This window comes from Aythya fuligula, chromosome 21 (assembly GCF_009819795.1).
Source record: "Aythya fuligula isolate bAytFul2 chromosome 21, bAytFul2.pri, whole genome shotgun sequence".
In the NCBI taxonomy this organism is placed as follows: Eukaryota; Metazoa; Chordata; class Aves; order Anseriformes; family Anatidae; genus Aythya; species Aythya fuligula.
Window position 1 is genome coordinate 8,344,248 of NC_045579.1, and position 26,327 is coordinate 8,370,574.

A 26,327-nucleotide genomic window follows, 5' to 3' on the forward strand; every position below is an offset into this window, starting at 1 on the left:
GAACAGTCATCTTTACTGATCAGACTTAGTAGAAATCCTCAGTTGTGGATGTTGCTCAATACTGGTTAGAAATTTTGGGGGCAGCCCAAAGCCATGGATTGAATCAAACAGCTGCGAACATGTGTTTCCAAAAAAGAAACTGCCTTTAGTTACAGACTTACTCAGTTTAGCTGCCCTCTGCCATAATCATTGTACTCTTTGGGACAGGAGAACTTTTTGAAGCTGAATCCTCTGTGTTTTCATTCCAACACTGAAGCCTGTCAGCAGTGAAACTGAAAAACAGGCAGACATGCTCAGAATTTGCTTAGGGACTCTCAACTGAGCCTGCATCAGCTGATACAGTTCACACAGTAAAACTTATACAGGAGAAAACAGGTTATTTTGGAGCTTCCCAGGAGAGTATATAGTAGTAGAGTTGTTGTTTCCAATAGCTGAGCTATTCATACTGCCTTAGGGAAAGATTCAGGTGTCCTCTTAATTTCAGGTGCTCCTCCAGGGTCCCTTTTTACCTGGCATCCACTTGTTTCCTTCAGACAAGAAAGCTTTGACTACAGCTATCGGATTCCAAAGGAAGATTCAGAAGTGTAAGTGGCTGTTGGTCTTGTACACTAACTAGCAGGAGCAGGTCAGTGGTACAAACCCATTTTCGTCCCATAATCTAGCGTGAATCTAGATTGTATTAAGTATAGGGTATTAACTTCAATTGGATGACCTTGAGATTTATGTTTAGCCACCTGTTTTGTCCAAAAACTGAAAATGTGGTCACTTCGGTCTCATCCCTGTTGAATAATCAAGTCCAACAAGGTAATCAGGCTATCCAATGCAGTGCTGCTTTTTGCAAGTCTTATCCCTAAGTTGTGTCACATGGCTAGCAGGCCATCTGAAATGTGGCTTTATATTACTTTTATTCAGCCATTAAAATTTCTCCTTAAACTCTTCTAAGAATATTTTGTAGTGAATAAGGTTGTCTAAAAATTGTTAAAATGTATTCAGAGACTATGAAATCTGTAGTCTTTGTTAACTGGAGCCAATGCACTTAGAACAATCTGGTATGTTTTTTCTAGCTAGCTGTTTTGTATAACAGGGCTAAATTTTTGGCCTTTCACTCACTCAAAGAATTTGCACGTTTCCACTTTACAATATTCTTTGCATGTTAGATTTCTCCTGCTTCTCTCCACTCTCTGATACCTACACGTAAGTTTTCTTTACTGTCTGCCAGCAGCCCTCAATCCTATCCTTGCGTTATCAAAGATGGTTTATATTGTCAAGTGGATTGAGCATGGGGCTACATGCCAACATTCCTGATTGCTTATCTCAGCTATGGCACAGATTTGTGAACCCTTCTGCAAGTCAATTAATCTAATTTCCAGTCTTTAAAGTGGGGATAAAGACATTTACGTAACTATTGGAGCTATTTGTAATCAGCCTGAATAATGAATGCAGTGCTGTGGCATGCATTACTCTGTCCTTATGTCAGTAGATCTGTAGTTTGGCACATTGATAATAGCTTATTTGTCACACTCATGACACTGTTTTCATCAGAATTTAAATTTCTTGGTACATTTTTTTTTTTTTCTCGTGATTCCTCAGGAATTTTGAATCATCAGAGGCAGTTTGAAATGAGGTTCAAGAGGTAAGAACTATGTTCTTCAACCCTCTTAGGTGTCACTGAAGAAAATGTGTTATTTTTTTCCTGTTCAGTGGAAACACCTTTTACTGAAAGTAGGTTTGAGTTGTAGATGGAGACAGAGCAGAGCATCTTCATACCTAGCACCTTCTGTGCAATGAATTGGGCAAGCAATAGCATTTTTGTTAACTTACCTCTTTTGTTAATCTAAGGCCAGTCAAATGTATTTCACAGAACTGAAAACCCGGTGGGGGGGGATTAAGAACGATGTTGTTATGCTTATTTCTCAGTCTTACTGTGGATGTTTCTTTAATTCAGTTTCTCTTGATTCAGTCTTCCCTAGTGTTTTCTCTGGGAGAAAAGAAGCACAACCTGGATAATGAGCTATGCTGTTCTGATTACGTTCCTTACTGAGAACGTGCTCAAAAGTGATGTAAGACATCTATTTCTCATGGCACATCAATCTGTATAGAAGGGAAGAGGGGTTACCAGTCTGTTACATGCATCCAGACCAGCAAGTAGAGCTGCCAAGATCATTGCTGAACCTGGGCAGCTCAGTGCTGCTATTGTAACTGTAGCCCTTTTATAAATAGGATAGGCTCAGCTGATTACACTCTTGTCTGATCTCTATCAGTTAATGAGGATAAGTGTTCATCAAGTCCAGAGTTCATGCATCTTGCAAAATGTTGCGTACCTGTATGATGTAACTGTGCTTAGAAAAAAACTACCACTTGGAAATGTTTTATAACAGCCAATATGTATTCTTATGGGAAACAGGTCTAGTGGTACTTTTATCTTTCATCTTTATGGATTTGGAAAAATCCCCCCCCATAGCCAACTCAAATGAAAATTTGCTCTTTTGTTAGCTTTTGTAGATGGTATTTGGGTATGGTCAGGCATAGTTAACAAAGGCACTACATCCAAGCATGTCTCCTGCTGGAACATGTTTTACTGCAGCTTTTGAGATAAATGCCTTGACTTTGTGCAACTTAGTGCTATATTCATTCCTGATGCCATGTTCTGTTGTCCCTTTGCAGTTTGAACATCCCTTTTAAGTACCTGAAAGACGCACGTCTCCAAACTATCATTTTCATAGAACTGTGTATTGTCTCATTAACTCCTTGTAGACTGGGTCGTTAGTACGGCCTAGAAGGAGGAATAAAGCAAAAGTTTGACTCAGAACACTGGGTTTACTTAAAAAATTAAAAATAAATTAAAAAAAAATTAAAATGATATAACATTGGCTACACTATTTCCCCGTATGAGGCAACTATTTCCCCCTTTCCAAGTTTGCTTCTTCATTTACTATCACTTCTTTGCAACTCCACACCTATATTTATGCATCAAGGAAGAGGAAAAAATCTAACATTAACACATTCTCAAATTGTGTAACTTGGAAACACTGGAGGTTTGCCCTGATATACAATCTACTGTACGACCTCTTGAAAATTGTATTGGTAGAAAATGCCATCTAGACATTAGAAAACCTGCTTCTTTAGCAACCCTGAAGGATCGCTAAAAAATTAGTCAAGGACAGAATGGAAAATAGTTTTCTGTATTTTAAGAGCTTCTGTCTCTTGTTGAGATAAGTTACCTAAGGAAAGATGAATGTCCAAATCCAAAACTGCTGTCATACAGCAGGTGTGTGTGAGCACAACGTGTGCAGGTCATGCAGGAGTGCGAGGTGTGGCATGAAGTGACCAGGGCCAGCTGGGTGCATAAGTCTGTGCCTGTCCTCGGGCCAGCCCAGGGAACAAGGAGGTGTGTTACAGATCCGAGGGCTGTGTGTGTGCATTTAGCTTGGAGCTGCCTGCTAGGGCTGCACGTCAGGCAGCCACAGCTGTGTAAAGCTTCATTTGCTGGTGTCCTCTGAGGGCACCGAACCCGTAGCTGTTCCACAGTTCCTGTCTGTGTGTCATGACGTGTGGGGTGGGCTCTTTTTTTTTTTTTTTGCCTTTCCTAGCCTTTAGCTGGGGACTAACTCTAATTACAGCTAATCTCTAATTGCAAACAACAAGCAGGCGCTCTATAGCTCAGTGAAAACAACTTGTGCACGGGCCTTTCTCCACACAAACCAACAGCTACCACGCTGGCTGGCACAACACCCTCAGCTGGGCTGCGGAGCTGCAGGCAGGGCCCGCCCGGCCTGGCTCCACCTTAATTAAATTGACTCCGGTTAATTACACTTGCCCCCGGGCCGCACCGCCCATGCGCAGCCGTGGTCGGGCCGGCGCAGGCGCTGGGCGGGGAAGAGACGATGGAGGTGCGCTGGGGCCGCCGGCCCCGCTCCCTGCCTTGGCACCGCCACAGCCACCACAGGCAGAACCAGCGCCATAACCACCGCCACAGCCACCGCGGCCGGCCGGCCGGCCTCTGAGGGAGCCGCGGTGAGCGGGGGAGCAGGGAAGGGAGCGCTGAGGGGCGGCTGGGCCGGCGGGAGGGCGAGCGGTACCGGGACGCGGCTGCCCGGGGGGCTGAGGGGGGCTGAGGGGGCAGCTACCTCCCGGCGGGGACACCGAGCTTCGCCGCTGTCAGGGGGAGGCTATGTGCTGGGGTTTCTGGAGGGGAAGGGTTAAAGAATAGGCTTGTTTTCCCCGGGTATTTAACACGTGATGGTCATGCTATCTGTGGTGTGGTGCGTTTTTTTTTGTTTTGTTTTGTTCTGTTTTGTTTTTTGTAGAATGTAAAAAAAAAGATGCCACTGAATTTCAACTGCTTCCAGGCAGCTGGATCTCAGTACGGAATATTATTTATGTTTTTCTTCAGACAGAGGGTAGTGTCCAGGATACGAAGATCTTTCTTCACACAGGGTAGTGTCTGGATTTGAAGGTTTTTCCTCACATGCAGGATAGTGTCTAGGATATGAAGTTCTAAACTTAAAGAAAAAAGCCTCATCTATGTCATGCAGATGTTCCTTCTTTTTCTAGTTTTCTAGGTGAGAGGAGGTTTAGTGCCATGGGGATGGAGTCATGTGCATGTGAGCTCTATTGGAGTGATTTGTTCAGTAAAATGTAATAATAATACAAACTGCTACGGAATTAAGTGATTAAGTATAGAGGGGTCTGTAGCAGCAGGGCAGCTGATACCAGTTTTTGGATACAACATCCTTCTGTCTGCAGTGATAGAAGAGCTGATAACATGTTACAGAACGAAGAGTTTCTGTGGGCTTATACAGTTTCCAAGAAATTAGGGGAATTGCTACAGTCTCAAAGGCATGTTAAAAGTAGTGTATTTGGTTGGGGTGGACCCTGCAGTAATCCTCTCATTGTGAGGATTTAGGGTAATGCATTTCACAGAGGAAAACTTTGTTACAAAACAGTAGCCAACAAGCAAGCTCATGCAAAGAATGGTTTAAATTTCTGGATGATTTGCAGCCTTCTGTGCATCAAAAGTGCATGGTTCTCATGCTATGTTCGGTGTGATCTAACAGTGGTGAATGTTGCATTGTAAGATGAGTGCATATGATTCTTTCCAGGCTACCAGGACGTGGTTTACATATGTATGAAAGCTTAGTGAAATTGTTTCAAGCTTCTTTTATAGCTAGAATTCTTAGTGTAGGCCTGGATTCCTTAATAACAGTTTAACTTGTGGAATGTTATGGTAGCACTTCCTTCCATCTAAAGGTGGTTTGACAAAACCTGTGTCGAGTTCTGGTTCATGGGAGTGTTCATTTGTAATGATGGAGAAGTTGAAGATGGGATAGGCTGCAATAATATATTTATTTATTTATTTAGGACCAAGGTGACTCAACTTGCTACTTCCTGTCATTGTAACAGGATTTTTATTGTTCAAGTGTTAAATCTCTGTCAGTTGTCCTTCGTTCTGTAATGCTATGCTTCTAAATCTTTTCTTTTTCTGTTTTTCTTAATTTTGGATGTGACTTAGACCAGAGCAGCCTTTTCACTCGTTTGTTGATTTGTGCTTCAAGTTTTTGGATCCAATCCTGGGAGCTGTTCAGTGATAGTTTTGTCCTTATGTCAGGTCTGCTTATTTAATAAAGGTCTTGTGAGGGGATGTTAATTAAACAGTACATGGTGTAAGCTGTAGTTTAAAACATCCTGAATTGGAAAGCATTACATGGGAGGAATATCAAGTTCTTAGGCTGTATTTAGTAGTAGATCTGCACAATGTCTTTATTCCAGTTTTGTGCTAATCTAATTCTCTTCTCTGACAGCATCTGTCAGATCAAGTTTTCTCAAAGTCACTAGGAAGCACACCTAATTTATTACTTTTTATATAAAATTATTTTTCTCTGCACCTCTTAGTTAATGATGATACTGTGGAATAGGATGGGTTCCACATCCTGGGCTGTCAAATTTTTGTATGTCTATCTTTAGTGCAGATTTTTAAGAAATAATTAAAAATTGTGACTTTTGAGCATGTATGTGCAGGGGATATATATATATATATATATATATATATATATATATATAAGGAATATATGAATATCTTTGAGGAATGCCCCTCTGAGAATAAGTAGCGGATGATGAGGGACTGCTCACTGCTGTTGGCTTGAGAAGCCTGTTCAGACCCCACTACACAGATACATTCAACGCAAGAGTAATCTACTTGTTATGATTTCTGGTTATAAAGAATGATCCTTAGATTTAAAAATATAAAGTATTGTGCTTTTTTTTAATAGTCCAGAAATTATAAGTATGTGGTATGTTTGAATATCTACAAACAGATGGTAAATTAGTGTCAAGTTTTCTAACTTCCATTATGGCTTTTTCATAAACCTGATGAATAAAGTGCTCTTTGTTAAAATTCAGAACTCAAAATTTTTTATTCTTACTCTATTTGATGGGGAAAACCATTCAGAATCCAGTTAGCCTGTAGGGGGAAAAATATAAATAAAACACGCATTCAAGACTTTATTTCAGAGGTTACAGACAGTGAACTAGTTTGAGATTATGATTTCAAGAACAAACATTGTAAGAACTTTCCTCATGTGCACACAGATGCTGAAAGACCCTTTCCAGACAGATACTGAGTATCTGATAAAGTCACTTCTTTTCTGAAACTTAGATATCTAAGCAACCTGTTTTCTGTACCTGGTTCAGAAACAACAGCCAAGGATGTATTCCTGAAACTTGATGAGGCTGTGATTACACATAATACAAATTAAAATCTAATAAAAATAACTTCTGTTAAGTCAGATTTTACAATATTTTACATACGTGCTTGCATGATTGGAGAGAATTATTCACATGAATCAACTGGTCAAAGATAATGGAGCTACATTCTTCTAATTTCAGCTGTCAAAAATATGTTGAAACAAGTATTTCCTGAGTCATGGTCACAGGTAATACTAAGCAATGAGTAACCAACAACTAAGCATCGATATCTTTACAAGCACAGGATCTTATCAATTATTAATGGTTGGCTCTAATTGTACCTCCTTGTAGTCATGTTTTTTTAGCGTAGGCATGAGGTGTAAGAGCAAAATAGATTCTAATGTGGTTACGTGGTGGTTCTGTCTAATTGAGTAATCAGCCAGTATTCCTTACAAATTACTACATTTTGTCAAGGCCTTTGTTATCTAAAAGTTGAGATGCTGTGGAGCATAGTACTTGTAAAATTATTCAGATGTTATCCTCTTAACTGTACAGCCAAATACCATTATTCCATGAGTATTTTCCAGAGCCCAAGTCCATTTTAACAGTTACAGTAATGTCCTGATCCATTCTGTACAGGATACAGTAAGAAGCCCATCCAATGTGCTAAAAGCTGTTTTAGAAACATCTGCAAAAATTTAATGAGCCAATATTTTTTCCTGTGTTGAAATCGTTGGAGGAATGTACTGTTCCTCTAGACTTCATTATTTCAGATAATGCTTGTATACAGTTTAGTGTTTCTTTACACGCTGGAAGTTGCTTTCTAGTTTTGTGACAAGGCTTCTTCTATTCAGTTCAAATAATGATGGAAATTTAGATGTGTTTTATTTTTGGGAAGAATGGATATTTAAATTATTTCTCTTTTACTCCTGCAAAATTTCCTTCTACCCAGCTGCTCGTTATCTTATGTTTGTGCTGATTATTAGTGGAAGTGAAATAATTCACATTTGTCCTTATTTCATCTTGTTTGGTTTGGACCATCTCTTCAGTTTGTCACAAATGATTTGGGAATTTCAGTTCAGTCAGAATTCTGACTTGTTTTTTCTCTCTTCTCAGCTTGGTTTTAATCTCATTTTAGTTGAAAACTGAGGTTTATTAAGATTGTCACTATTTTTTTATTTTTTTTTTCTCTTTCACATTTTTTCTATTGTAGCTTATCCTAGTTTTGTTTGATGTATGTATCAGTTGGTAGGTGACTTTATAGATACCCCCACGTTCTTGATTCCTGGCAAATAGCTAAAGCTCTTTTTCCTCTTCAGTCTCTAAAATAAATTTATTTTTGCTGGATTTAACTGGAGACGCTCTGGTCTTGAACTAAGTGTTCAGCAGCTTCATATGGAAACTGCTGTAAATCTGGGAACATATGAGTTCTAATTCTGATCTTTTTTTCTTTCCAGCATCTTCTGATGATTTTGAAGAACTTCTCAATTGCCTAGATGCTTTTGAGAAGTGTCTACCAAATTGTGTCAACTCAGTGTCTGATACTTGCTCTATTAGCTTGCTAATACTTAGATTTTTCTTCTCTCCCTTCTCTGTCCCTTTTCCCCTCATATTTTTCCACAGGAATTAAATTTGTCCCTCTCTGAGGTTCTTCCACTTCCAGTATGGAGGTGAATCGAGAAAAACTGTGCACCGGTAAGGCTGATGTGAACGCAGATTCTGCATATCACTGCTCAACGTGTCACGATGATGAGGAGTGGAGCAGTACTAGCAGGGGACGAGCTAAGTCACGAAGCCTGTCTGCTTCTCCAGCCCTAGGAAGCACCAAAGAATTCAGGTATGGCTCTTGTTTCTCCCTGCTGTACTATTTAAATAAATAAATAAAAATTAAAAAATGTATATAGGTTTTAGTTTTTGCTCCTCTTTTTATATAACCATAGTCTTACAGCTGTGTTACCTGATAATGAATAGAAAGAACAATATGCTTTTGTGGTAGCAAATGGGGAGAGAGACGATTAGAGAGCCATCCTGTTGTGGTCCATGCTGGATTTCTGAAGTAGCCGTGTTTGTGGTCATCTCTAAATTGGTGTTCGTGTGACTAAGTTCTGACTGGTTCTCACAACTTGCTTGTGATTCAGTATTTCTTGGTAGATATTAAACTGCTTTTTTTGTAGATGTGTTTCAGCAACATTCTGCATGTGCATGTATGACTTCTTAAAGCAAATGGCTAATGTGTTGTCTTAAAGCTTTCAATTTGATTGATGTCTGAAATCAGTACGTCAGTCTGGATTCAAGGAAGTGTTTGTGTTTAAAAATGGATAAGGGAAACATAAGAAATCCTTGTTTTGAAGACAGACTGCACATGAAACTGCTATCTGTAGTGTTATGTGTTGAAAGTCTCTCTTAGTAGAGAAACTTAGTTAACAAACTATAGGTACATTTCCAAGTGAAGGAAGTTTTTAAAATACTGGAGTATATTAATACTTGACTTCCAGTGTCTTGGGATAGGCTTGAACTTTGAATACTTAAGTACATCATATTTCGACCCAGCTTCAGAAGCTTTAAGTACCTTCCAGAAATAAAATGCAAATGCATCTTTACTGGGTGATGTTAATTTATAGCCTGATAGTTGCTCAAGTCACAGCAAAGGAACAGTTTTGTTTGTAGTTCCTGATCTTTGACTGGTTGGCAGAGTTTTGCCTCTTGCTCAACCGCTTGCTTTTTTTTTAAGGGAACTTTAAAATGCACTTTAAAGGGTTGTTAGCCTAAAACAAAATGAGAAATTTAAAAGTGGGGACTAAACTAGGAACAGACCTGTGATCAAAATGGCAAGGCTGTCAAAGCAGGTATCTGCAGTGTTTGTAGTGTCAGAAATAATCCGTGAACATTAGAGTGACTTCTGTGAGCTTTTATAACTGCCCTAGCTGGAGCTGTTGTGTGCTGTGCATCAAAAACCTGTATGAGAATTATGGTTAAGGTAAGGTGACACAGCACAAAATAGGTTGGTGCTTGCAGATGGCATCACGACAGTGAGAAATGTCCAGTTTTTCTTGGAGCCAAGTTCCTAATCTAGACTCAAGGCTCTTGTCACGTGGACAACTTGGACAGATCTTTCACTTTTGTGATCTTTGGACCCATTGTAAATATCAAATGGCATGCTGTGGTAGCTGTGTGTCTAGACCTTGTGGGAAGTGTAGCAGAACTTCCTTATCTTGTGATCCTACGTAAGGCTGAGGCATGGACAGAATCACAGAGGCATTGCTCAACAGGTGAAATTCTCCAGAGTTACAACTTTGCTGGCAGAATTGCTGTTGCAAAGCAGAGCATATGTGGGTGAGACCTGAAGATCCCAGGGGAAGCTTTATGGTGAAGGGAGGTATAATAAAAGGCTTTCATCTCAAGAGGCTAATACTTGGAAATACTTGTTTTGCATACATAGTTCAGTCTGTATACTTTAATGTTTTTGGAAAATGTTCGCAAAGGACTGTGCTCTGACTGTGCTGCTCTAGCTGCTATGCTCTGTACAATAGTCAACAGGTAAGTCTTTACACTGAAAGCCTGCTGTGAAACTAGTGTGGTTTTCTTTCTCCACTTAATCTTTAGAACTGAGAAGTTAGGGTTATTGTTTACAGCGTTTTTTCATTAAGATGCTCTACATTAACTGTCTGTCTTCAAATTAGTGTAAAATTGTCACGAGGCATTTTGTAGAATGTCAGACAAAAAGTGATCTCAGGTTTGCTGTGCAGCATTCAAATTGAAGTAGAATCTGCTTTGAATGGGCAAGTACATCTTTCTGAAAGACGTGTAACTTCCAGTGCATTGCTGCTCATTCTTAGCAAAGGCCATGTTGAAAAAAACAAGCAAAATCTTAACTAAATCTATCCAAATTATTAATTGGAACTTTTTGTACACACATCAATAATAATAATATGAATTCTTGCTTATTTTTCTCCTTGAATGTAAGTAAGAAACTTTATAACACATATAACTGATCCAGACAGATAAGAATATTACCATATCCAGATTTATAAATGGAAAAAAATATTCGAATAACAGCTAGGTACCACCTCTATGTATGTGCTGTAGGAGACAAATTTTAATTATCAGTATTCAAATCTTGCGGAAGAATATTTTCTTGGACATGGAACAAATGAGATGTTGCTGCTATTTCTGAAATTTATTATAATTTTTTTTTAACCTGTCATCTGTTTTTGATTTTTAGTAGATGTCTGCGGTTTGTTGTGGTGTTTTTTTTGTGTGTTATGACTGAGTCATCTGGCTGGTCTGAGCTACTTTACAATATACACAATAAAAGGCAGTGTGATGATGATTTATTACTTGCAAAGAATAGGTTAGATACCAGTTCCTGTGTTAATTGAATTAAGCACAAGAAAGGTATATTTTCCACTTGTTTTTATTTAAATAATTCTAACAGCTTTTATGTAACATTTCAACAGTTACGTGATGCAAGCTAGTTTTACTCTCTAGCATACACAGATTTGCTGGGGGGGGGGGGGGGGGGGGAGGGGGTAAGGCAGAACAGTTCTGACTTGCTCCAGATAATCTCATCCTAGGGCTAAGGGTAATCCTGTGGTTTGGGCGGGATTTAAGTTTGAGGATAAACGACTCTTCAGATCTCATCTCTTGGAAGACAAAGTCTGTATTAACTGTAATTGGATAAATGAAAAATTAGCAATTTTTCTACCTAATCCAAAAATACTTATTTTGAAGATTGAAGGCAATGATTTTTGTCTACATATCTTTTAGATTTATGTAGGAGTAAGCAAAGAAATTTAAAGATTTATATCATCTTTCCTCTTCAGAATTTATTTTGAGATTTTTTAGTAATGAAATCCTGTTAGTGTCCTGGTAATTCTGATTTACTTCACAAATGTTAGGTATTAGCAGTATTAAGACTGTCATAGCTCATGAAAACTACTAGAAAAACAGGCTTCTTTACATCTATCAGCTAGTGAAGTGGAAATCTTACTATTGAAACCTTACTATTCCTTCCTTCTCTCCCTGATTGCTGGAGTTTCTAATTCAGGGTCAGTGCTTAAGGAAGTTGTAAAATATTTAGAGTGCTGGAAAACCATGCCCTTTTACAGTCCTGTGTGATTGGCCAAGGTACACTTCCTGACTGCAGTAGTACTGTTAGCAAGTCTGCTATGTACTGGAAGAGGTGAAGTTACCAAGCAACCTAAAAGTAGTTTTGTGAAAGTGAGGTGTGGAGGGTCTATTCTATTATCAGTGTTTCCACTTGCCTTGGAAGTGGCAAGATGTATGCTCTGTGAGATTGCAGTGTGATCTGTTTCTTTATGTGGTGGAATTCATTCATGTCACTAAACGGTAGAAGGCAAAACTGCCTGAATAATGCTTCATTGCTTGTTCTCTTAAGAATTAAAAAAAAAAAAAAAAAAAAAAAAAAAAGTGTTAGTCTCAGGCCAGGATGTCTTCCATTTATCTTTCAAGGGATTAAATTAGCCTTACAAGCACTCCTCTGTTAAATAACCTATTTTAGAAAAGTCAAAAGCCTTGTGTTCTCTGAGGGAGGTGGAAAGAATTGGAAGCTGTTTTTAACATGATCAATAAAAAGGAATATTTTTTTTTTAAATCAGGTAATCTAACCTATTACCTAATAAAATGTACTGAATTCTGATGTAGCAGATACATATCTCTGTATGCCTTAAAAATTTAAAGACCCATGTTTGTTAATTTATTAATCACAGAATCACAGAATTTTCTAGGTTGGAAGAGACCTCAAGATCATCAAGTCCAACCTCTGACCTAACGCTAACAGTCCCCACTAAACCATATCCCTAAGCTCTACATCTAAACGTCTTTTAAAGACTTCCAGGGATGGTGACTCCACCACTTCCCTGGGCAGCCTGTTCCAGTGTCTAACAACCCTTTCAGTAAAGAAGTTCTTCCTAACATCTAACCTAAAACTCCCCTGGTGCAACTTTAGCCCATTCCCCCTCGTCCTGTCACCAGGCACGTGGGAGAACAGGCCAACCCCCACCTCACTACAGCCTCCTTTAAGGTATCTGTAGAGAGCAATAAGGTCGCCCCTGAGCCTCCTTTTCTCCAGGCTGAACAAGCCCAGCTCCCTCAGCCGCTCCTCGTAGGACTTGTTCTCCAGGCCCCTCACCAGCTTCGTCGCCCTTAAGTACAAAGATACAAACTAAAAAGCAAGCTTATGCAGTTGGGACGTTGTTACTATGATAGACACACACAAAAAGAGTAACAGCAACAAGAAAACCTGAAGGTCTTGTCCTGGTATTGTGAGATTTTTTTTTTTTTAACTGCTTGTCAAGACTTACACTTTTTCCTTAAAAAAGGAAAAACCTTAAAAAACTGTGTTATGTGTCTTTATGCTGGATTTAATCATTCTGCTTTTCCTGTTCTAAAACTGTATGCTCCTAGATAAGTTGTAGTTCTTCAGGAAATGCAGAGAAGACAAAACTGAGGAGTCAAAAAAGTGAAAAATGTGTTCTTCAGTTATTTAAATTCTTTTTTACTCTAACTTTGGAAAAAATACATATTTTAAAAAGATATATTACATGTCTAATTCTGAAACAGGAATTATTTGTACTTGATTCCATAAATGTAGGATTTTTCCTTTTCACAGTAATGAGACCTTGAAAATGGTTATGTTTTTATAATTTGAGATTTCTCTACTTTTTTTGTATCCCTGAGAGACCAATGTACAGTTTCTGTTTTGTACTGCCAAGGAGAGTTGTGACTAAATAGAAACTTTGCAGGCTTGCAATGAGTTCACAGAACCAGCTTGAGGAAAATTTGGCCATCTCTTATTAGAGGCTGTGGTGCTTCCTCTATGCACAGTGAAGTTTAAATGAATGCAAGAATATGTGCCTAGTACTGCCACTTAGGCTAGCATTTAGTTATGTCAGGAGGGCATAAACTGAGAGTGAGGTTTCAATTAAAATCACTGTCAAGGAAGTAGGTACAGGAGTTAAAATTTAGCTTTGAAATGTGTGAGCTAATATGTGTAAAATTATATTGGCTACCCAACCACAAATGTAGGTTTAAGAAATGGACTTTGTCCTTCATTGCCTAACGTGACTCTTTCAAAGATGTGGTTTTGGTGGTTGGGGAACTAATAATACCTAGTTTGACATAATGTTTCTTTTACTACTTAACTTTTTATGTCCAGGAGAACACGCTCCTTGCATGGACCATGCCCAGTGACCACATTTGGACCAAAGGCCTGTATGCTGCAAAATCCTAAAGCAATTATGTAAGTACTTGTCAAATGAATGCTTTCGTGCTTATTCTATGTGAAATAAGTTTAATTTTCTACTATTTATCCCCAAATCAGCATTGTTTGTATTTTACCTGATGTTCAGAGACTTCTACCTTGCTTGATTGCCAAGCTCTAGGGCGTGCATTGCAAAAATTGGCATGCCGTTTATATCACATGGTGATCCTTTGAAGAGTGAGAAGAGAACGTACAGCACTGCTGAACTGGATTCTCAAGTAAAACCAATTAAACATGTGTTACCTTGATCTGCATATTAAAAAGTATATATATGAATGTCACTGGTTTTGTTTTGTTTTCTCTGTGTTATAATAGGATAAAATCAGTATTTGTCTGTATGGACTTCTAGTAATCTTGCCAGTTGGAATATTTCCCTCAGGATAACAGACATAAAACGGAATTAATTTTACTTTTACCTTAGTAATTCACGTGATGTTCTGAGGCCCACAATCCACTATCTAAACTAATGGAGTTTACTCTTAACCCAATGTATATATTTTGAAAAGAAAATGAACCATTTCACATTAAAAAAAAATAGGACAGGGCATGCAAATAGTATTAAATACTGAAGTTTTGTTTAGACATGTTTTGCATAATCTTCAATCCTTAGTTTGTGGTCAACAGTGGCAACGGTAATAAAGCCTTTCCAACAGAACCAGTAAACTCCATGTGTATCAACCACCCATACAGCAATCTAATTATGGTACAGAGAAGCAATGGGTAGCATTTTACTTAGTCCACAAAGAAAAGTGTTTCTTTGTGAGAGAAAAGCAAATTTTTTTACGGACAGCACAAGGCAGAGGAATTGCTCTGTGTACTGTGAAATCTCAGCTGAGGAAAACCTTCTTCCTCTTGGTATCGGGCATTTGAGCCAGTGGTTTGATCTGTGGCACTTTCTGTCTGAGTGTCATCAAGGCAAGTTTTTGTTTTTTTTAGCCTGCTGATAAATTTAGTGTGAAAGTAAGGGTTCATTTGTACTCCGCAGGCATGCAAACATATTTTCTCCTTTTTAAAAGTTCTGTTTTATTGTTTGGACTTTACACTTAACATATTTGAATTAAATATTTATTTCCTTAAATCTATACCTAAAATAACAGTGGTCTTCCTCTAAGCAGGTTGGTGGTATCTTAACTTCTCCTACACAGGTGTGGCGGAAATCTTGCAGTATGTGGGAAGTCTGAACTTCCTTATTCTTTCCACCTCTTCTAACGTTTGTGGCTTGCTATACTGCCCTGCATGTTTACCCACCTGATCCTGATGAATATGCTCCTCCCTGTGGGCTGAGCCAGCACTGGGCAATATAATAATAGTGTCAAGATCAGTTGAGTACAGAGGCGGTAGGCAATCCTAAATGCACGCTACTTGCCAGGGAAAAGCCTGCTTATGCAGCGTTCAGAATAGCTGGGGAGATAAGGGCATGCTCGGGTCATCAAAGAATAGGGCTATTTGACAATCAAATTGCAAATTACTATTCTTACTACTTGTAAGATTTTTTCTGTGACTTCTTGTGGCTTCTAAAAACAAGCATATCCTTTTTGCTTGTGTTTTTTCTTCTCTACTGTCACTAGTAATGTGAAACTCTCTTCACTGGAGAGGATATAACAGAAAATCCTAGTTTTTATCTTTGGGCTTCAGTTAGTCAAGGGCTTGGTGTCTATTTAAATGTTAGCGTTGAAAAAAACTACTTTCTGAAGGCTGTATTTTTTTTTTTTTTTGAAGTATATTTTCTGAACATACTTTATATAAGGGAATTTGCTGTAAAGCCTCACAACGTTTTATTGGGACTGGTTGAAATATTTAGCTGAGGGGAAAAGAAAAACCTTCAAGGAAAAATGTTTTCTTTTGAAGTAGCAGTTTCTTAGGAATGTATTAATGCCTCAGCCTTTTTTTGGAACTGTTGCATTTGCCTGACTTCAGGAAAAAAAATGAAGATATTAAAGCATGTTATGAATAATTTTTCATTTAGAACTACGTGGAATTGGTGAGTATGACTGAAGTGGGCAGACTGTCTTTTTGGTTTGAATAAAGACTGTGTTAGTTCTAGGTTTATTAAGTGAAAAGCGATGCTGCAATCTTTAGTTCTCTGCCAGCTTTACAAGGTAGCCTGGTCATGTTGAAATATTGTTGGGGGTGGTTTCTCTACGGCTGACTTTTGCCTTTTAGCAGTATTTAGATTTGAGGAATTATTTAAAATAACTCTTTTCTGTACTCAAGTTTATTTCTTTAGTCACAGTTTGAACTGGAAATAGCATATAAATCTTTGATTTGTTTGCAGCTGTTTGAAAGGGCTAAACAAAGTTGCATTAATCAGTGTTTCATTTTAGTTTTTTATTTTTATTTTTAGCTATTGTCAAGTCAGAAGAAGCCTTATCTGAGATTCAGGGTGATATTTTCGACCAAGTATAGTATTTTTCAAAACTCCCCAGCCCTGCATCAGGGGCTAGACTCCAATTAGTTGATTGAGGAACCCTTCTAACTTTCCCTCTGTTCTGTGGTCTTTTGACTGTAAAATACAATGAGTTGAAGTATAAATTTGCTGTTGAAAGCCTCTACGTGATCCTGAGTATTTGTACTCTTCTGTGTTATGTAATATTTAGAGAGAGCGTTGGCATTGTTTGTGAGTAAAGGCTGTTGATATTAGACTATTAGTCTATAGTTTCTGCTGTATTTATATAGAATATAAGCATCTTACTTTTTTCTTGAAAGTAAAAGGAGCAGGTTATGCCACTTCCAGCATCAGCGTCTGTTTTATTTTAACCCCTGAAATGCCAAATCCAAATCTTTGTAAATTTGGCTTGTTCAGCATATATACACTAATCCGCTTTGCTTTACGGATTATATCTGCACCATATGGAAAAGGATGGGATGTCTGTAATGCACAAACTACAACTGTGAAATCATGTAGCTGAGAAGTAAATCCAAATGAAGAAAGACGTTACATCTGGGTATTCCTACATCAACTAAATGTGTTACCGAACAACAAGTACTAAACTCATTTTTACCCCTAGAAAAACACAAAAACAGTTGTGTACATATATTTAGTTCTTGAGATTCTCAAGTCTTTGAATAGTCTTGATAATAAGACTTGTCTTGGTTTTGTGCAGGGAAAAAAAGCATCATAATTCCAAACTATTGTATCCTTCTTTCTGTTGTTCCAGTAAGGCATGTGATAGGATATATTCTTAACTAGCCAGAATGTTGTCAAGGCAAAATGTAGTAACGATTTTGAAAATCTGTAGGCATTGCAGTGTCTCTCTGCTGTTTCTTGCAGTTACTCAATGCTTTTAGTCACCCATTTGTTTCTTTTATAATGACCTTTTCTGATAATAAGATGTTTTAAATCTAACTGTCCTAAATATTTATGTTACATTGTGCTTTTTCTATTCTTTAGGCACATTCAGGATCCAGCAAGCCAGCGGTTGACATGGAACAAACCTCCCAAGAGTGTCCTTGTTATTAAAAAGATACGTGATGCCAGTCTGCTACAGCCTTTTAAAGAGCTCTGTGTGTATCTTACTGAGGTAACAAAAAGTCCATTCTTTTTAAACTGTTACAAGAAACTTTACATCTAACCTGTTTTCAGCTACTGATTTGGTTAAATGTGGAATGTGTAGGACTGTATAATGCAGATGGAGATTTTAACTACTGTTCATACATTTTAAACCAATGCAGATTATAGGCAGAGGCAAGTACTTTAAGAGATTATTAACTAGCTCATTTTACCTTTTTTAGGTGAACAATATGATAGTGTACGTAGAAAAAAAAGTTTTGGAAGACCCTGCTATAGCTAATGATGATAATTTTGGACCAGTGAAGAAGAAATTTTGTACCTTTAGGGAAGGTATGGTAATGACTTCTTAAAAGTAAAATTGGGGCATGGTACTTATTTGTCTTAACGTTTTCTTCGTCATTGAATTAAGTTTGTGATGTTAAGATGTCTCTTGCAAACAGTTGTTAACACATCCTAGTTATTTTTTTTTATGTTTATGAGTTAATGTTGGCATGCTGCACATAATCTATGTTAGGAATTTAAGACCTTTGAAAAATGGTAAATCAAAATTTGTATCTCAATGTTGCTTCTAGATTACGATGATATCTCCAATCAGATAGACTTTATCATATGCCTGGGAGGAGATGGGACCTTACTTTATGCTTCTTCGCTTTTCCAGGTTGGTCTTTATTGGAAATAGACTTAAAGGCCTCTTTTTTTTTTTTTTTTTTTTTTGAAGTATTTTCAGATTTTCTTCTTTGTAATCAAGGACTGTGTTTGTTCTTTGTTGTTTGTTCTTTTTTGTCAAGCCTGTTTTACCTGATACCTTCTGAAAATAATGCATATATGAGCTGCTTAGTTTAATTGTAGCTTTGTTTTTTTATTATGAATAGTTGAAGTTGCATCAATAGTCAAAATATTTACAGGCAATTAGTTGAAGTATTAATTGCTTTTATTCAGTAGCTTTTAAATTCTTTTCTTTATTGATAGGGTAGTGTACCTCCAGTTATGGCTTTTCATCTGGGATCCCTTGGATTTCTTACTCCATTTAATTTTGAGAATTTTCAGTCCCAAGTCACTCAGGTTATAGAAGGTAAATTTAAGGAGACAAGGTGTGGTGTTTCTTTTTGTTACATTTTCTGTAGCTTTTTCCAAGACTGGTTAACCTATTAACCAACTCATTTAGGTAGTCCCATAAGACTGAGTCACAAGAAATATATACTAAACTAAAGTATTACATTATATTGACACATTCAGTGCTGCTTTCTATACTGTTGTGTAAAGGAAAATGGCTAAGAAATATCTTCGTCTGGTGTGTAGTAAGCAAGTAGAGGAAGATGCAAAACATACATTAAAGGACAGCTAAACTAATGAATAGAGTATAGCTGTGAAGTCTATGGTAGTTTGTTCCTCTAAGAAGTGTGGTGATTAAATAATGAAAGGTCAGGCATATGAAATAATTGAGGAAGGAAATAACCTGTTCCTTCAGTAGGAGGTAATTCGAGTTGCATCCGAAGTAGATTTCTGAAAAGATGTATAAAATTCTCACATTGCTAGAAAGCTTTTTTAATAGGTGTTTCTAATGCAGTAATTTTCTTCAAGCTAAGCTTTTGTCTCAGTGTAGATCACTTGAGCCTAACGTTGTTTTCTAATCTTGATCATATCCATATAGAGCTTAAATATACTTTTTACTTTATAAAGAAAGGGAGGAAAGATAGGGTTCAAATTTGATTTTATTTTTGCTCATTACTACTAAAAATCAGTTTGGAACTTTAATCAAATGTAGACAATTCTCTTGTGAATGAAACTGGGAACATTGCACGGGAAATAGATGAATGATATTTCATTCAGGTTGCTAGTCATTGCAGTTTTCTTTAATACACTAGCATAACTTTCTTGTACTTTCTCCTATATTTTGCTTCTAGGCAATGCAGCACTTGTTCTGCGAAGCAGGCTGAAAGTGAAAGTAGTAAAAGAGCACAGAGAGAAGATGACAGTACAAAATGGTATAGAAGAAAATGGAGTGGCACCTACAAATATAGAGAAAGAAGTGGGCAAGCAAATTATGCAATATCAGGTTGGACTGCAAAATAATCAAAGGAACTAATATGTGCCTTGTAATTTGCTTTATACGTTTTATTATTACGTTCCCATTTTTGTTAATTTACTACGTTGTCCCAGTAGTGTGGGACAGATCCATATTGACATAGGGCGCAATGTGCGCACTAAATAACGAGGAAGTGTTGCACCTCATTTCTTTCTGTAACCATAAGTGCTAATATTGTACTTTCCTGTACTAATATTTTCCATCTCTTTTGAAAATGAGTAGCTCTAAAATGGGATTTCCCAAAGACCTTATAAGTGAAAAGCCTTGCACATTGCTAGTGACAGTCTTCTGCAAATAACTCTTAATTCTTAACATCCTGTAAGTAAATAAATGAAAACTCTTCAACTGGCACTTAAGGAAACAAAATTGTAAAGAGAATCTATTTTGACAGGTACCAAATCAGTATAATTTTTCAAAGATCTGGAAAATATGTTTCTGCTTGTCATTTAATCCATTGCCAAACCAGCAATAGCAGACTGCTGATACTTGATGTCATGGCAGGTCCTAAATGAAGTCGTTGTGGATCGTGGTCCTTCTTCTTACCTTTCCAATGTAGATGTCTTTCTAGATGGACACCTGATAACAACAGTGCAAGGAGATGGTGAGTCTTTTTCTTGAGCTAAAGCACTTGTCAGTTCATGTGTAGACTGTTGCTGTTGTACTGGACAATGCTTTTTCTTACATGGAAACAAAACCTCAAGCTCCTGTTCTCTGTCCTGGTGACAGAAAACATAAGGCTGTAAAGAACAGGCCAGATTTTTAATTGTGGAATCCATAAATTATCAAGGAAGCCTTAAACGTAAGGGTTTTTTTGTTTGTTTGTTTATGGGCTTGTGGAGGCATGTGACAGCTTCTTTGTGTATGATATTTTAGAGCAAAGGGCAAGAAGTACCTCAAAAACTTGCTTGAATATCTGGAATTTGCTGAAGGGCTCAAATATAACTGATGAAATACAGAAGCTCTTAATTCTCGTAATTCTTAAGCTTTAGAGACAAATTAACATCTCTGTTCTAAATCCCAGGTTACACATATTTCTAAGTTTACACCATTTATGTGAGCCTATAGGACAAACATGTCGTACCAGGATCAGAAGAGTTTCTGACTTCTTGTGTTTCACAGAAGAGTTGTAATATAATAAGTCAATGTATTGATATATTCTCTGTTATATTTTCATTAGCAGTCCTAATTCTTAGTCTTCTTCCTAAATAACAGCACTGATTCTAATATTAAAGGAAGTGAAATTTTTGTGCTTCCTCAGGTGTCATCGTCTCCACACCAACTGGTAGTACTGCGTATGCAGCTGCTGCAGGAGCTTCTATGATTCATCCGAATGTTCCTGCAATAATGATCACCCCAATCTGCCCTCACTCATTGTCTTTCAGACCTATTGTTGTTCCTGCTGGAGTGGAACTCAAGGTTAGCTTATATTATTTCTCTTTCCAAATTAAAAACTTTCTCAATAACCATGTGAACCTGACCAAAACAGAAGAGGTCAGGAATTACTGTGTGTATCCTGCATTCTTTCATTTGTAGGAGGACCGGATCAAGTTTGGTCGAAGAATGTATCTTTGTTTAAAATAATATGCCCAGTAGGAGAACACTTTACACTGCTTTCTGCTGGATTGCAGTTGTGTAAACTTCTGCAAAATGGCAGTACATACATTTACATTCGGGCAAAGAAAATTTTAAATCATTTCTGCTAAAGCACATGTAAACCAGTAGAGTTTAAGGGAATGAAAAATTCTACTTTCATGGCTAAACAACAAATGTTCTAGATCTAGAGTATGTTAGTGGTAATACTATCTGTAAATCCCTGATCAATTTTGTTTATGCTGTTGTGCAGAAAAAAAGGGCATATAAAACCTGAATATAAAATGGACTTAATGGGTATTTTTAACAAATGCCCATGGGTAAGGAAGAAACCCTTCCAGCTTTCAATCTTCTGTAATGATAAGATAATGTTCTTAAGGGCTATAAGGGCTCTCCGAAGTATCTTGAAAGATTAGGATTAACAAGTGTACGCTGGGGTTTATGTTCTTGTTTTATGAAATAAATTGAATATTTTATTTGAATTTCACTTATTTCCTCTTAATAGGAATGCATGTTAAATATGAGCAAAACTTCCTAACTCTGACAGATTTAGATCCATTACCTATTAGAAATGTGTATTTCTGGATTAATTTAATATACTTTCTCAAAATTGATGCTAAGTCAACACATGTAACTGGGTTAAGACATGCACTGGCTGTAGCTGGAAGGTCTTTCTGTTTTTATAGCCTTGGTATACAGAGGGGTTTTTATTGCATATAAAAAAAATATGTATATATCCCAAACATTAAATGAATGTTTGGAACTTGTGTGATATGCTACTGCATTGCTGTAAAGGACAGCTTACAAATTTTTGTGCAGCAGTAAAATTTGAGGTGTAAATTCTTTACTACTAGGGAGGATGGAGAAGGTGTTCCCTGCTCCTTGAAAAATGAGGTTTGGGACCTGAAGGTTAGTTTTTCTCTCTTTCAGATAATGCTCTCCCCAGATGCCAGGAATACAGCATGGGTTTCATTTGATGGAAGGAAGAGGCAGGAAATATGCCATGGAGACAGGTGAAATATTTTTTTTGATTGTAGTACTTCTTTAAAAGTGTAGAAAATACTGACCCCTGCACTTTTTTTGACAGTCTGAGCAGAACAAGAAGGGTTGCAGGCAGTGAAGTAAAAAAGCTTTTATAAAGCCTAACATCTCTTTAAGCACTTTTAGCACAGTTTGTGCTTTATGTATTCATATGAGTCTTTTAGATCTTACTATTAAAGCAAATGAAGTATTAAGACAAAAGCATGTAACATTGCATGCTTAGAAAGGAAGATGGACATGTCTTGACACTCTGTCATGAACTGTCTGTTCCAGACACTCTGTCTTGAACTGTTTTATTTCCTCTTAGGTTGAAAAGTACATAGGTCAGATCAGGAGACTAGTAGGGAGTCAAGCATCACATTTGGCATTTGATCCTTTGTTATACACTAGACTCCTTAGTGATGTCACTTATTGCTAAAACTTAAAATTTCAAGGCCAAGGTAGTAGCTTGAATTTTCCTTTGTCCCAGTGTTGAGCTCATGATGACCAGCAAAAGAATGTGGTGCTAGGCTGCGTAGTGATTAGAAGATTTAAAAAGTAAATTGCTGTTTATTGCCCTTGACTGACCTGGGATATTCCTGTGTTGTTGCAGTATTAGCATCACTACCTCTTGCTATCCCCTTCCTTCGATATGTTTCCAAGATCCTGTGAGTGACTGGTTTGAAAGCTTGGCCGAGTGTTTACACTGGAATGTTCGGAAGAAGCAGAATAACTTTGTTGAGGAAGAATTTTGAGAGTCTACATCTAATGAATCATGGGAATGGAAAATGGCAGTATCCCTTTTATATGCTTTTAAAGTTTTTGCTAACGTGTGTGGTCACCATCTCAGACACATATATAGTGATATACTTTATATCTGTCTGATCTGCTGATGGCTGGAAATATTGTGCTGCTTCCTGTTCAGCAGGAAAAGAAATTGAAGAAATGAGGCGGATTGTTATAATCCACTTTGATGAATTTCCTTTAAACGAGCAGTCAGAAAATGGGTTACTTCAGATTGGTATTGACAACCACATCTGTAGGTTTGATTGTAACACAACTTACCAATAACGTGGTAGGGTGTATGTAGATAGATAATAGAAAAGTGGCAGTAGAAAAGAGGCATGAAAATAGTCTGTTCAATTTGTTATAGATGTAATTCCATTTGTTAAGACTTATATGCATATAAAAGCTCTAAAAAAAATTTACTTCAAAAAAACAAAGCACTTCTTTTTCTTTTTTTTTTTAGCTTAAATACACCTCCCCCAGAACAACTCCCTATCAAGACAACTTAAAATACTTTCTTCTTACTTGCAAATGTGACAAAACCTGTGAAGGAACACAGCTGTTTTTATGAATAGATAAAAACAGTGTTAAAAAAAGTATATGTATCTCCATAAGATATGTAGTGCTCATGAAGAATGTTTTTTTTGTGAATAGATGGAATTAGTGAAAAACAAATAACACATGCACAAACACGCACACACAGTGCCCATTTGTTTGAACAGTGTTTGACCCTTGGCTGTGATCACTGTGTAAATATCCTCCGCTAGCATGGACGAGCATTTGCTTGTGCTGCGTTGGTTATTTCAGTGATCTTCATTTTTGCAGCTGAGCTAGTTTGTAGCTCTGCAGTTCCTGTTAGTGGGAATCATCAGCATGTTGATTTTATTTTTGTTAATTTGCTAGAACAAATGGTAGTGTTAGGGACAATATAGTAAAAAGTAAATAAAGTAAAATCTCCAGGTATTCAGGAAGAATCTGGACTTCGCTTACTACTATATTGCATAGTGCTACTATTTTCTTGAAGGCAATAGTGTCCTGAATGCCCTTAACTTCCACAGGTATCTTCCAACTCTGGGTGCTGAGTAATACAGAAAGGGATACTGCATTGGTAGGCTGATAAATGAGAGGACACATTCCCAGTAGAGTAGCAATGGTGCCTTCAGCACATTAAAGATATTCTAAGTCTCATATGTACTTTTTTTAAGATGCTTTCAGATGTTTCTAACTTCTCTGTACATATTTTATTGTATGTGCTTTTCTGACAAAAAATAGTTTGGGAAAAAGAAAAGGGTTTGTACTGTACTTTAACTGAAAAAATCAAACCCGAGAATAATGTTTACATTTATGTTCTCTGTGGTGCAGTCTCGTGGTCATACTATCCAAACTTCAGCATTTTCACAGTGTTGCTGTGTTGGCCTTTGAAGGAGTGGACATTATCAGTTAAATTTAAGGCTATGTCATAAAACTGCGGAAGAGATATTTTCTTACTGAAGAAGGTGGGATTTCCTCAAAAGTGGAGTGAGAAGCTGTGTTAACTTTTCATGATTGTCTTATGTTGTTTATGTGGTCCAAAGTGGTAACGGGAAATGTATTAATTTCTGAACTCTGCCTAACGTTCTGTGCTCTAATGGTTTAAATAATGTCTCTACGTTTTGGATGCTGCCCTAATCTGTCTAATTGTATTAAATCAAGATGAGAGCACTTTTCCGTAAAAGAGGAGCAAACTCTTAGTTAATGATTTAAAAAAAAACACAATGAAATGGTGTTAATATAAATGAATATTCATTTTGTAAATTTTGTAGAATAGAATATTGGTTTACTTTGGTCTAAACAAAAAACTTTCGTGATATCTTGAGAATGTCAAGATAGCTTTTGAGATTTATCTTTCACTTGAATCTGCATTAATTGTTTTATCACTGTTTTGAAGCTGCTTACGGGTTTTCTAAGATGGGGGTATTCAGTTATTAAATAGCTGTTTACTTTTTGAGCTATGAAAAAAGCATCAAACTTCTTGCTTTGAAACTATTATTTTATTTAAACATGCAATAATTGAGAAGAGGAACAGGGTATAGTGGCTAAATAAATATATTGTTTAGTGAAAAATAAGCAGAATACCAGGCACACTAGAAGGTGGAAATCATTTCGTGGAGGTGAGGTGAAATTAATGAGCCTTATCTATCTAGTATTTTTGTAAAGATAAAACTATATTCAGCACTTTTTATTTATGCTTTTATAATAGTAAAACTATCATTTAATAAATTGTAGAAGTTTAATTTGCAGAGTGCATAGTTCATGTAAACAAAACTTACCTATTTCTTCTAAATTAGATCTGCTGGAGTTGTCTTTAAATTTATCACGTACTGCAGTTGAATTACTGCCTTTGAGGCTTCTGCAGTTTTGCTTGTACAACTTTTCCTGCTTGATAACAATATTGTTTGGATCACTGCTCAGCCTAGTAGAGAACTACAATCACTGACCACAGGAAAGTAAGTCATATGATGGCTTTAGTCCTTTGCTTTTTCTTCAGAAAAGCTCCTTTGATTATAATTGTACCAGCTGCTTTGTATCAAAATGCAACACAAATTACTTGTGTTAATACATTACGAATTGATTGAATTGTACAAAGTCTCTTTTCAAGGCCTTTAATCTGCAAACCAGCAATTCGCAAGCAGGCTAGTGAAGTTTGATCAGCACTCAAGTTTTCTTCATATTTAACTGCTTGAAGTGTGGGTAATGCGTTCAAACTACATCTGAATGATAAAAGCTCTAATGCAGACTGGGTTATATTGGAGGTAAAAGCTTATTTTGTTGATGTAGCTTAATCAAAGTAGTTTGAACTGTATTAGTAAAACAGAGTTTTGCTGATTTATTTTTATTTTTATTTTTTAATATGATGGTTGGAAATATTACTGTACCTGTAAACACTTTCCAGTCTACATAGGGCCAAAATGGAAGCTTGGAAATCGGTTTAAAAAAAACAGTCTCTACTAGAGAGTTCAAGTTATTAAAAACTGATGTGGTGTGGTATAAAGCAGAGTGTACTAAATTTTTGAAAGAGGAAAAATCTTGTTACATATTGTTAATGCTTTGAAAACTTGTTTTAAATACTGTTGAAATCAAATATTTTTCAATCCTTTCAATAAAATCTTTTTTGTAAAGTTGCATTTGTTTAGCAGCATTTGACTGAGACTATACAATTAGGTATACACAATTGCTTACTTGGAAGATGAATATCCAGTGTGGACGTTATCTCATGGATGGTAGTTTCTGTTTTTTAGAAATATATGTAAGGCTATTGTGATTGTGTATGTCTGATACAAGTCTTTTCTCAAAAGTTTCGAAATAAAAGTTTCTGGATTTAATGTGTA

At 36.9% G+C, this 26,327-nt stretch overlaps 1 protein-coding gene across 2 annotated transcripts; it reads left to right on the forward strand.

Moving 5' to 3' along the window:
• Window positions 1–564: 564 nt before the first annotated feature.
• Window positions 565–26,327, forward strand: NADK (NAD kinase). Of its 2 annotated transcripts, none has more exons than XM_032201418.1 (12): window positions 565–584; window positions 8,308–8,521; window positions 13,862–13,945; window positions 17,358–17,487; window positions 17,699–17,807; window positions 18,050–18,135; window positions 18,447–18,549; window positions 19,382–19,533; window positions 20,065–20,164; window positions 20,822–20,979; window positions 22,084–22,166; window positions 22,787–26,327. In XM_032201418.1, the coding sequence occupies exons 2-12, from the start codon at window positions 8,349–8,351 to the stop codon at window positions 22,926–22,928; spliced, it is 1,320 nt and encodes a 439-aa protein (XP_032057309.1). In that variant the 5' UTR covers window positions 565–584; window positions 8,308–8,348; the 3' UTR covers window positions 22,929–26,327. The 2 variants fall into 2 exon arrangements, with proteins under 2 accessions (XP_032057309.1, XP_032057308.1); XM_032201417.1 differs by lacking the exon at window positions 565–584 and adding an exon at window positions 3,858–4,014.